The sequence below is a fragment of the Bufo gargarizans genome, chromosome 8 (genome assembly GCF_014858855.1).
Source record: "Bufo gargarizans isolate SCDJY-AF-19 chromosome 8, ASM1485885v1, whole genome shotgun sequence".
Taxonomy (NCBI): domain Eukaryota; kingdom Metazoa; phylum Chordata; class Amphibia; order Anura; family Bufonidae; genus Bufo; species Bufo gargarizans.
In genome coordinates this window covers 84,523,094-84,535,867 of record NC_058087.1, presented here as the reverse complement: position 1 = coordinate 84,535,867, position 12,774 = coordinate 84,523,094, and the positions used below count along the sequence as shown (strand labels likewise).

Below are 12,774 nucleotides of genomic sequence, written 5' to 3'. Positions count from 1 at the left end.
TTGCGGAACGGATCAGCTGGCCCCTAATGGAACAGTACTATCCTTGTCCATAATGCAGACAAGAATAGGACATGTTCTATATTTTTTTTTGCAGAATGGAAATACGGAAACGGAATTTACATGGAGTACTTTCCGTGTTTTTGTGGACCCGTTAAACTGAATGGTTCCGTATACAGTCCGCAAAAAAAATGGAACGGACTGAGAATGAAAATACGGTCGTGTGCAAGAGGCCTAAGGCTGCTGAATGTCAGGGACCTTGTAGAAAATTCAGAAGCAGTTTGCATAGAATGGAGGCGGCTGCTACTGGGTGTAACTAAACTCAGCACAGCCCTAGCAGCGACAACTGTAACTAGAGCCAGTACAGCCCTAGCAGTGACAACTGTAAGGACTCTTTCACACGGGCGTTGCAGGAAAATGCACAATTTTTCCCCGTGAGTGCAAAGCGTTTTAATGCGTTTTACACGCGCGTGAGAAAAATCAGCCTGTTTGGTACCCAGATCCGAACCTGGACTTCTTCACAGAAGTTTGGGTTGGGTGTTGTCGCTTTTATTATTTTCCATTATAACATGGTTATAAGGGGAAATAGCATTCTTAATACAGAATGCTTATTAAAATGTCCATTGAGGGTTTAAAAATAATAAACAAATTTAACTCACTCCATCCACTTGATCGTGTAGCGGATCTCCTCTTCCTACTTTCTTCAGGACCTGGCTAAAGGACCTTTGATGTCACTGCGCTCATCACATGGTCCTTCACCATGTGATGGACCATGTGATGAGCACAGTGACATCACCACAGGTCCCTTTTCATCAAAAAAAGAAAGAAGACATGCCAGGCTGAGTGTTCAAGTGGAATAAGGCGAGTTTATTAATTGTTTTGTACTTTTTAACCCCCCATCACTATTTTACTATGCATTCTGTATTAAGAATGCTGCTATTTTCCCTTATAACCATGTTATAAGGGAAAATAATAAAGATCGGGTCCCCATCCTGACTTGCTTGCGATTTTCACACAGCCCTATTCACTTCTATGTGGCCTGTGTTGCGTGAAAAACACACAATATAGAGCTTGCTGCGATTTTCACGCAACACATCAGTGATGCGTGAAAATCACCGCTCATGTACAAGCCCCATTGAAGGGAATGGGTCCAGATTCAGTGCGGGTGGAATGCGTTCACCTCACGCATTGCACCCACACAGAATTCTCGTCCGCGTGAAAGGGGCCTAACTGAGTGAATGTAAAGGAAAAAATATAATAGTTCACCAGTGGTCTTTGCTAACCTTTGTTGGATAGAGTATAAAAATAATTAAAACATTTCCCACTCCAAATTGTTCTTGTACATGCTATATATCTAAATTTGCAATAGACAATGATGAACACAAATATATAGGTCTATTTTAGGGTAATATATCCTAATCAGTAAAAAAAAAAAAAAAAAAAGTCTAGTAGTGACCACTGAAATTCACTTGGTCCTCAACTGCAGAACGCAAGTATATTTTTTAATGGGCTTTCCTTTCATTTCAGATTTGCCAGTGAGGTCGCCGGAGTTGATGACCTTGGAACTACAGGTAGAGGAAATGAACTGCAAGTTGGCACCTACATAGAGAAGATGTTTATGTCAGAGTTGTCTGGAAACATCATAGACTTGTGCCCTGTTGGAGCATTAACTTCCAAACCTTATGCCTTCACTGCTCGACCCTGGGAAACTAGGTACATGAAACTTTCAATGAGTATTTTATGGTTGATATGCCCACTGTTTTATCACTGTTCAGTGCTGTATACACTTGCATTTCTAGTTAGATTTAAAGTCAGTACAATATTATCCATCTATATTATATCAATGTGACATAAATATCTACTGGGCAAACCTCAGTAAGGACATAAACTAAATGGGCCTGTGTTTTGTTACCAGGAAAACTGAATCCATTGATGTCCTAGATGCTCTGGGTAGTAACATTGTGGTCAGCACAAGAGGTGGGGAGGTCATGAGAATTTTGCCTAGAATGCACGAGGATATCAATGAAGAATGGATTTCTGATAAAACCAGGTATGTGTTTATTTTTTTCTTCTTCCCCATGTGCATATACTGAATTCAGTAACGTTTCTTTCCTGTTTTAAGCATATAATGTCATGAATAATTTCTCTGGCAATAGATTTGCTTATGATGGTTTGAAGCGTCAAAGACTGACTCAACCCATGGTCAAGGATGACAATGGTTATCTAGTCCAGACGTCCTGGGAAGATGGACTGACTAAGGCGGCCGGAGTGGTAAGCATTATGGATGTATAAAATGGCACACATATTAAATATAGTATAGAAAATGTAAGTAACTGATTCTTAAAGAGAGTTTGTCAATGGAGAGTTCAGTGTTAACCCCGGCACAATGCCTTGTAGGACTAGCTGAGCTAAATGTAATGAGGCCTTTCTCTGACAGCCCCCATCTCCTCCTTAATTGACTGACAGGGGCAGGTGAAATGACTATGCAGAAATCTAGCCCTGTCAATCAAGAAGGAGGGTTTGTCAGAGGAAGCTGGAGTGCGTGAAGCAAATCCACAGCATTGTACAGTGCCAACAAAATGGATTTTCGGAAATCTTATCCACACACTACATAAAAAATTTCTGCAGTGTAAATAACCAGTGATATAGATTTGCAATCGAGAGGGTGAACTTCACAGCCGTGTCCAAGGCAACAGCATACAATAAAAACCTACATGTGGTTTTTGCCACGGATTCACAGCTGACTTTTCTGCTATATTTAAGTCATATGTGGCTGTACTCCTAAGGATTTTGTTATTACAAAATATACAATAAAATGAACATGTTTTTTTAGAATAATAAGGACCGTAAAAGTTATGACTTTTGAAAGCATTGAGGCAAATACTAAAAAATGTGCGCTCGTGCAGATGGCCGTAGCCGTCTTTGTGTTTCGTAAGTTGCGGATTCATAAAACACTGATACCGGACTTGTGCTTTCCGCATTTTGCAGAATGGAACGTCCGGCCCCTAATAGAACAGTCCTGTCCTTGTCCGTAATGCAGACAAGAATGGGACATGTTCTGTATTTTTGCAGGCGCCACAGAATGGACACATAGATGCGAATAGCACACGGCATGCTGTCTGCACATCTTGTGGACCTATTAAAGCATTTGATTAGAAAGTTCTCCAGGTGCGACAAAGCCTTTTATCCAGATGTTAGAATTTGTCACTTCAGTAGCACATAGCATGTTCTACACCAATTGTATATCTCATGTTCTAGTTGCAAAGTGTCCAGGGCAAAGATATCGCAGCTATTGCTGGAGGTTTGGTGGATGCTGAGGCTCTAGTTGCTCTAAAAGATTTGCTGAACCGGCTGAATTCAGATGCCTTGTGTACTGAAGAAATTTTCCCTAATTCTGGAGCTGGGTAAGACTTTACATTACTTGTCTAATTGCAAGAGTGCTTGATACAATTCAACTGAAGTATATAGAAGGTATTTGGTAAACAAGATAGGTGATAAATGTATGATTGAGTATGCAGTTACTGGGACCCGCGCCCGTCGCAAGAACAGGTCCCCAAGTTCCCCTTTTGAATGGACTAGTGGGCGCACATGCACTACTGCTCCATTCATACTCAATAAGACTGATGAAGATAGCTGACTATTGCACTCGACTGTCTCAGTGAGTCCCATTGTAGATAGCAGTAGTGCATGTGTGAGACCAACGATATGTTGAAAAGGAGCCTGGTCCTCGTGATTGGTTGGACCCCAAGTGATCATACATTGACTACCTATCCTGTTGATAAGCTGATAAATGTTCTTAATACGTTAAGGACCTTGGACGAGAATGCTTGTCCTAACTGGCCGGTACTTCAGACACTAAGACAAGCATTCTCGTCCGTCCTAGGGTTAACCGGCTGCCGCGATCAGCATCAGGCTGTCGGTATCGGGATCCCTGCTGTATCCGCCAGCATCTGTGAAAACACTGATGCCGGCAGATTAACCCCCTGTATGCCACGGTCACGCTGACCGCGGCATACAGGGGGTTTGGGCAGCTTGTATATCCCCATCGGGTCCCCGTGCTGCAGTGACGGGGACCCGATGGTTGCTATGGCAGCCCGATGCCTTGAACAGGCATCGGGACGGCCAGCTACGGAGGCCCTGAGATCCAGCCCCAGGGCCGGGTCTCCTAGGCAACTGTTGGCGTCTTACAGTGTAAGACACTGACAGTTCAATACAGCACAATACAAATGTATTATGCTGTATTGAAACAGTGATCAGACCCTAAAATGTTGAAGTCCCATAGTGAGACAAAAAAATAAAGTATATTTTTAAAAATGGGGAGAAATTTTTTTAGAAAGGTGACATATTAGGTATCGCCGCTTCCGTAACGACCTGCTCTATAAAAATATCACACAAAAAAAGTAAAAAAAAGCGATTTTTATTATTTATTTTTGTCACCTTACATCACAAAAAGTGTAATACCAAGCGATCAAAAAGTCATAAGCATCACAAAATCGTACCAATCAAACCTTCATCTCATCCCGCAAAAAAATTAGTCATATTTGGTATTGTTGCGTCCGTAACAACCTGCTCTATAAAAAAAAAAAACACATTATCTAAGGGTACTTTCACACTTGCGTTAAACTTTTCCGGTATTGAGTTCCGTCCCAGGGGCTCAATACCGGAAAAAAACTGATCAGTTTTATCCTAATGCATTCTGAATGTAGAGCAATCCGTTCAGTATGCATCAGGATATCTTCAGCTCAGTCACTGTACGGTTTTTGGATGGAGAAAATACTGCCGCATGCTGCAGTATTTTCTCTGTCCAACATTGAGGAACACTTGCCGGAATGCTGGATCCGGCATTATTTTCCATTGAAATGCATTAATGACACATCCGGCTCCAGAAAAACGGATCCGGTTTTGCGGTCTGCGCACTCGCAGACCTTTTTTAAAAGTGTGAAAAAGATAAATACCAGATCCTTTTTTCCGGATGACAACCGGAGAGACAGATCCGGTATTGCAATGCATTTGTGAGACGGATCCGTCTACAAATGGTATCTGTTTGCATACAGATTGCGACCGAACTGCCTGCCGGATCCGTCAAAACACATGCAAACTGATGGCATTTGTCAGACTGTTCAGGATCCTGATCCGTATGACAAATGCATTGAAATGGCAAATCCATCTCTCCGGTGTCATCCAGAAAAACGGATCCGGCATTTATTTCATTTTTTCAAATTTTTTGCGGTCTGAGCATGCGCAGACAGCAATGCCAGATCCGTTTTGCCGGAACACTCAGGGCCGGATCTGGCATTAATGCATTTCAATGGGAAAAAAATGTCGGATGTGTTCCGGAATTTTGGACAGACATAAAACCACAGCATGCTGTGGTGTTATCTCCGTCCTGAAAAGACAAAAAGACTGAACTGAAGACATCCTAAACGGATTGCTCTCTATTCAGAATGCATTAGGATAAAACTGTTATTTTCCGGTATTGAGACCCTAGGACGGAACTCAATGCCAGAAAAGAAAAACACTGGTGTGAAAGTACCCTTAGTAATGTGATGTCTGAGTTGATGTTCGTTAGTACAGTGTTTTGATTTTTGTTCCCCTAATGTATAGCACTGACCTGCGGTCAAATTACCTACTGAATTCAAGGATTGCTGGTGTGGAAGAGGCTGATGTTTTACTGCTTATTGGTACCAATCCACGATACGAAGCTCCACTATTTAATGCAAGAATTCGCAAGAGGTTTGTCTCTTTCTGCAGATTTGTGTCAATTACATCCAACTTGCTGCAGCCACAAATAACTTAAAGTAATCCTATCCTCTAGGAGATGCGTGCACTTTGATTAGTGGGGATCTGACCAACCCCCTCCCTCACTCCCCACTATTGTTGAAAATGAAGATACCACAGTGCTAATTCTGTTCTGTGGCCTCTTCACGTTCTTTCCTTGGCCATTCGCTGTTCAACTGAAGTTCTGTACAGGTCTGTTCACGTGAATGGGACCAGTTGCAGTTCTCTGCACAGCTGGGTGTGCTGATGAATCACAGCATTAGTGAATGGCCTAGAAGGCAGACCCGCATCAATCATTAAGTGATGGCATATCCTTTATAAAATGGAAACTTCACAATGTACATGTTTCATCCATGTGATACTTTTCTGAAAATGAATTAATCTCATGTATTTTCCATTAAGCTGGCTTCGCAATGACCTCAACGTAGCTGTAATAGGAAGCCCTGTCGATCTGACCTACACTTACGATCATTTGGGAGACTCCCCTCAGATAATCAAGGATATTGCAACAGGAAAACATGCATTTAGTAAGGTGCGTATTTAGTGGTGTTCATTGTCTATACAGGTAAGAGAGAAACGCTGGAATTGTGTTTTGTCTCAGAAAAATGTATGTGCCTTGTCCTCAGTTTACAGTACAGTGTAAATATTTTGGAGCTCATGATTTCCTGCTATACCATTTTTGGGTACATATCCGTTGTGCCCAGCCAGTTGTTTTTTTATCTGAGCCAGACAGAACTGATGACCAGAAAAAAAATACAGAGAAAACCATGAAATCTGTTGTGGCGTGAGTTTCCCTCCAGCATTTCAACATGCCAGAGAGGAAAAAACGCAGTTGGCGGGGAACAAGCCCTTCCGAACATAGTGGTATAGCTGAAATATGGATTATCTCTGCCTCACGCTGACGCTGTAAATGATAGTCACGTATAATTGACTGAATCTCTTTTCTGGATGTGACCTTTTTATATAGGATCTTGAATCCTGCAAGATTAACAACTGCCTATATAGAAGGCTTACAAGTGATGGCACAATTTTCTATGAACTGGAGAAGCAAAACGGCTCTCTCTCAGATAAATCCTCATATGCTGAAAACACAAGTGTCCTTTTTTTTCTCTTAAAGTCTAGAGCATTTGGTGTTCCCAGGCGGTCTCCCATCCAAGTACTAACCAGACCTGATGAGCTTAGTTGCCCAGATCAGGTGTGGTACAGGTGGTGTGGCCGTAGGCAAGGAAAGGCTCATGCAATAAGATTATTGCTGTAACCTGTGTTTCCATTACGCCCCATGACAGCACCTGTGAGAGATCCTCCCCCTTCCGGACAGGAAACAGGAACTTCCCAGATCATTAAATAGGGTTCACCACACTCCAACCTCAGTTTCTTCCTGTTTGCTGTCCTTAGGACAGAGGTAAGGGATCTTTCCTGGATCGTTTAGGAGGCTGAAGGGCTTCTAGGGTTTATATGCCTTACCTATTAGAAGTTCCTGACTGCGTAAGTCTCCACTAGGAGCCGCTGTAAAAGTTTGGTATATTGCGGTCCTCCTTTTTTTTTTTTTTTTTTTTTTTTTTTTTTTTATATGCCATGGGGGGATGCCTGGTGGCCACCTCGTTACCTTCATACCTGCGGCCGGGTGAAGTTCCAGAGGCAGGAGGGAGGCGTCCTCTCCCTGGCTCGTCGGTTAAGCGTGCTCCTGCAGGTCCTGTGCATTCCACACGTAACAGGGAAGAGGACGGGCTAAAAACGTGGCGGGCGGTGCGCGGCCCATGAAAAGAGGACGCCGGCCAGCCAAGTTTAAAGGAAAGGTGGATACAGCCTGGGCAAGTTCAGCGGACAGCAAGACATTCCTTCGAGTCCCCCTCCAGTGTATCAGCATCATGCAGGAGGAACGGGATGCTCAGCAGCGCATGAAGAAACAGGAGCAGCACACAGAAACTGGCATGGTACTCCTGAGAGGAGTAAGAGGGGTTGTACCCCACAGTCTCCCTTTGGGGGGGGGGGGGGTGTTATCTCTTTATAAAATTCTCCAGTAATTTGTAACGGCTATGTGTTGTTACAGGTTAAAGAGGCCCCCAGGAAGGCTACACACAATTCAAAAGGGAGAGAATGTGGGATTTGTAAAAAGAAGTTGAGCTAGTCTTAACCAAAAGCGTGCTGTCAACCCTGCCTGGACAAATTGGTAGCAAAAGAATACCCGTCTTTGTTCCAGAATATACAGAATCTGGTCAGGATGGAAGTCTATTCCTCTGGAACAATTAAAAAAATCTCTTCCGGGTTCTTTCAAGCAGAGGAAGGCTCAAGAAAGAGAATTGGACTTTTCAGAGTCAGAGGGAGTGGTAGAAAGCTTAGATTCCTCTTCTGAGGACCTTACGGGAAGGCCCCTGTTTAAAGTGGGATCGGTTAAAAGGAAGTACCCCTTTAATGATTAGAATGTCACAGGAGGTACCGAGAGTAGATGCTCCAGTGGCAAAAGTTAATAAGAGATCAGCGCTCCCATTTGAAGATCTGGGCTCCCTTAAGGATCCAATGGATAAAAGGGTGGACACTTATCTTAGAAAAATTGGGAAGCATCTACATCTTCCTTTAAACCAAATATTGCTATGACTTCACTCGCTAGGTCACTCAAAATCTGGTTTGGGGAGTTAGGCTGGTTTCACACGGGCGTTGCGGGTGCGTTATGGGAACATGCAGGATTTTTCCCCGCAAGTGCAAAGCGTTTTAATGCGTTTTGCATGCGTGTGAGAAAAATCTGCATGTTTGGTATCCTGACTCAAACGGGAATTCTTCACAGAAGTTCGGGTTTGGGTTCAGTATTCAGTAAATTTTATTATTTTCCCTTATAAGGGAAAATAATAGCATTCTTTAATACAGAATGCTTAGTAGGTCAATTGAGGGTAAAAAAAACAAAAAAACAAAAAAAAAAAATTTACTTGCCTCCTCCAATTGATCGCGTAGCTGCTGGTCTTCTGTTCTTTCTTCAGGACCTGTCAAAGGACCTGTGGTGACGTCACTGAGCTCATCACATGGTCCATCCCCATGGTGATGTATTATGTGATGTATCAGATGATGAGCACAGTGATGTCACTACAGGTCCTGAAGAAAGAACAGGAGACCGGCAGCTACAAGATGAATTGGAGGAGGTGAGTTAATATTATTTTTTTTTAACCCTCAATTGACCTTCTACTAAGCATTCTGTATTAAGAATGCTATTATTTTCCCTTATAACCATGTTATAAGGGAAAATAATACAGTGGATAGACTTTTATCCTAGCAACCATGCGTGAAAATCGCACCGCATCTGTACTTGCTTGCGGATGTTTGCGATTTTCACGCAGCCCTATTCACTTCTATGGAGCCTGCGTTGCGTGAAAAATGCACAATATAGAGCATGTTGCGATTTTCACGCAACGCACAAGTGATGCGTGAAAATCGCCGCTCATGTGCACAGCCCCATAGAAATAAATGGGTCCGGATTCAGTGCGGGTGCAATGCGTTCACCTCACGCATTGCACACGCGCTGAAAACTCGCCCGTGTGAAAGGGGCCTGAGTCACACATTGCTAACAGAACCCTGAGGGAACAACTACTAGAAGCAATCCTTACTATGACAAAAGTGGTTGATTTTTATTTTGGATGCTCTAAAGTTATCTGCCAGAGCAGCCGCATTATCAAATTCTGCCAGAAGATCTCTTTGGCTTCAGGGTTGGAAAAGAGATGTTGCTTCCAAGTCAAAGTTGTGTGCCATTCCTTGCCAAATGAAATGTTTTATTTGGCCCAGTACTGGACGAGGTATTAGATAAAGCATTAGATAGGAAAATGGCATTTCCATTAACTAGTTTTCCATGACAGAGAAGACCATTTGGTTTCAGAAGAAAGGCAGTGATTGGAGGAGGGATAAATCAAAAGGCCTTTTCTTCAAGTCCAAGCCCCAGTCCTCCAACGCTCCTCAACAATGACTCCAGGGCTCAGGTCGGGGGTTGTCTGTCTTCTTATTTTTAAGCCTGGCAAAGTATAACATCAAGTACATGGGTAAAGGATATTATAAAAGAAGGCTACCGGCTGGAATTCAAGACTCCCACCAAAAAGACAAACAATTACGACATTAAATCAGAACTTTCAAAAACAAACGGCATTATTGGGCAAAATAAGAAGCCTCATAGAGGAGAGGTATTTTGACACTCTTTTTAGTCCCCAAACCGAATGGGTCCTTTTGGACTATAATAAATGTAAAGGAACTGAATTTATATCTAACATACCAAAAATTCTGCATGGAATCAATATCGTCAACAATTCTACATCTGTTTCCCAATTGCGTCAGGCATCCTTGATATCTACTGATGCCATATTACCATGTGCCTGTTCACCCCTCGTCTCAGAAATATCTCAGGGTGGCAGTACATGTGACGGAATCAGTCGTCCATCTTCAGTTCAGGGCCCTCACCTTGGGATATCAAAGGCACCTATTGAAATTAATGGAAAGGCTTGGGTGTAATTACACCTGCTCACCACTGCAGATGCAACGGCTAGAAGGTAAACAGTGAAGAGGAGGCAGCGCTGACACCCTGCGAGCCTCCTCTTCAAACAGCTGATCGGAGGGGGTGTCGGACCCCCTCCGATCTGATATTGATGACCTATCCTGGGGATAGGTCATCAATAAATATAACTTGGACAACCCCTTTAATGGATTATAAATTGGGAAAAATCGTGTCTGACGCAGAGTTTCCAATGCATCTTCCTGGGAATTCAACTAGATTCCTTATCCCAAAAGTCATATCTCCCTATGGTGAAGCTTCTGTCATTACAACAAAGGATAAGGGAATTCAGCAGGCCCAGAATGACCACTCTAAGGGAGGCCATGTAAATCCTAGGTTCAATGACATCCTGTATACCGGCAGTAAAATGGGCACAGTTCAGTTCCAGAATTCTTCAGATGCATAGTCTTTCTCTCTGGGACAAGGACCTAGTTTCTCTAGATCTTAGTAGTACACTTAAAGTTCAGGTCTCTGCCCTTAGTGTATTGTTTGACTGTACTTTGGCATCTCATCGCATCAGATTTATAAAGGCGTCAATTAGATTAAATCCTTTCCCTAAATCCAGATCATCTCCCTGGGATCTAAATATTGTCCTTTCCATGCTCACGCAAAGTCCTTTTGAACCATTGGATTTAATCTCTCTGAAGATGCTGCCATACGGCCTTTCTTGTAGCTATTACATCAGCCAGGCGAGTGGGGGAGATTTCGGCCTTATCTGCCTCTCCACCTTAGAGTACTTTCACAATTGCGGCAGGACGGATCCGGCAGGCTGTTCACCCTGTCGGATCCGTCCTTCCGCTGTTTCGCCGGACCGCCGCTCCGTCTCCATTGACTATAATGGGGACGGGGGCGGCGCTCCGGCGCAGTACAGAAGTGCATGGCGAAAGGCCACCGGACTAAAAGTCCTGCATGTCCGGCAGCCTCTGACCGCGAATTGCCGTACTGTGCCGGAGCGCCACCCCGTCCCCATTATCGTCAATAGGGATGGAGCGGCGGCACGGCGAAACAGCGGAAGGACGGCTTCGACAGGGTGATCAGCCTGCCGGAAACCGTCCTGCCGCAAGTGTGAAAGTAGCCTTATACCTTAATTTTGAAAGACCAAATTGTGTTGAGACCGGACCCGGCCTTTCTCCCTAAGGTTGTTTCCGATTTCCACCAGTCACAAGAAATCAATTTGCCTTCATTCTGCCAGAATCCCAAAAATGATGGGGAGAAAAAATTCCATACGCTAGATGTTAGAGATGCATGTGTAAATACCTAGACACTACAAAAGAGTGGAGAAAAGCTTCTCAATTCTTTGAGACACTTATACTAAAACAATGCTAATGTTGCACTGCTTTCTTAGAGGGGTGTCAGGCAAAACAGATAGCTCTTGGTATATTTGTTCATGCTGCTAATTGTTGAAAGGGTCGCTTTCATAACAATGTTTAGGCGGGTTGCTCGGCCTAGGTTCTATCCCTACATAAACTAGTCGTAGCGAGTTGGGAGAACCCTAACGGGCTGTATTCCGGGCACCCGCCCTTAAAAGGGCGACCCACAGCCGCCGGAACATCGGATCTATTGTTGCTGAGACCCTGACAATAATCCTTCCTCTGAACTGTCTGACGCATTTCACCACTAGGAGCAGTGGTTCTTCAGGGACACAAAAAGAAACGCCGGGGCGCCTGGTGCAGTGGCAGCGCTCCCGCACGTGTATAAAGGCAGTGGCAACTGATGAATACAAAAGTGTCTCTTCTTATAGCGTCACAGCCCCGCTTATTTATTTAATTAACCTATGGGTCTTTGCTGAGCGCTTTGTTTGGAACCGCCCCCACTAGTATGTCATAACATCCAAGGCATGGGCGCACACTGATTGGGCTGTTACCTTCTATCTTACCCAGTCAGCGACGCTCTGCCCGAAACCGGAAAGTGACGTCGGTGGGTGGTGGCTGAGTTGCTATGGGGATCTAACACCGTGTCCCGGCAGGTCCTGGCAGCTTACATGTGAATGAGACTAGGTTCATACGTCTATAGAAACTAGTGTAAGCATAGACAATCGATTACTATGAATATGTGTAGTCTGTAAGGCGTAATTACAGCACTCGATAGCAGATCTCACATATGAACAGATAGATCACAGATTTTTGGGGAGCCTTTGACCATGCAGGATTTAAGGTCCTTGCAGGTCACAAGTACATCTCTTTTATGTATATGGGCTATTTGTTGCCAAACTACACAATATATTTGGAAAATGACATATATTCTCAAAAGAGCGCTCTAATATTATCCCTTACACTGGGTTCAGACCTGAGCGTTCTGGATGTCTGACATACGCGGCTCCGGAACAAGCGAACGCCTATTGTCGCGCGTTCCTGCTAAGTCTATATACGGGAACGCGCGACAAGACGCCCCAAAGAAGCTCATGTACTTCTTGGAGCGTCGGGCGTTTTACAGCGCGTAGGAACGCGCTGTAAAACGCTCAGGTCTGAACCCAGCGT

The 12,774-nt window shown here is 43.8% G+C and overlaps 1 protein-coding gene across 1 annotated transcript in view; it reads left to right on the top strand.

Moving 5' to 3' along the window:
* Nucleotides 1–12,774, top strand: part of NDUFS1 (NADH:ubiquinone oxidoreductase core subunit S1) — a 39,779-nt gene that overhangs the window by 13,091 nt on the left and 13,914 nt on the right. Inside the window, exons 8-13 of the mRNA XM_044302572.1 lie at nucleotides 1,525–1,710; nucleotides 1,913–2,047; nucleotides 2,154–2,268; nucleotides 3,256–3,401; nucleotides 5,602–5,730; nucleotides 6,178–6,307. Of these exons, the coding sequence (XP_044158507.1) occupies nucleotides 1,525–1,710; nucleotides 1,913–2,047; nucleotides 2,154–2,268; nucleotides 3,256–3,401; nucleotides 5,602–5,730; nucleotides 6,178–6,307 (841 nt within the window). The remainder of the gene's footprint in view (nucleotides 1–1,524; nucleotides 1,711–1,912; nucleotides 2,048–2,153; nucleotides 2,269–3,255; nucleotides 3,402–5,601; nucleotides 5,731–6,177; nucleotides 6,308–12,774) is intronic.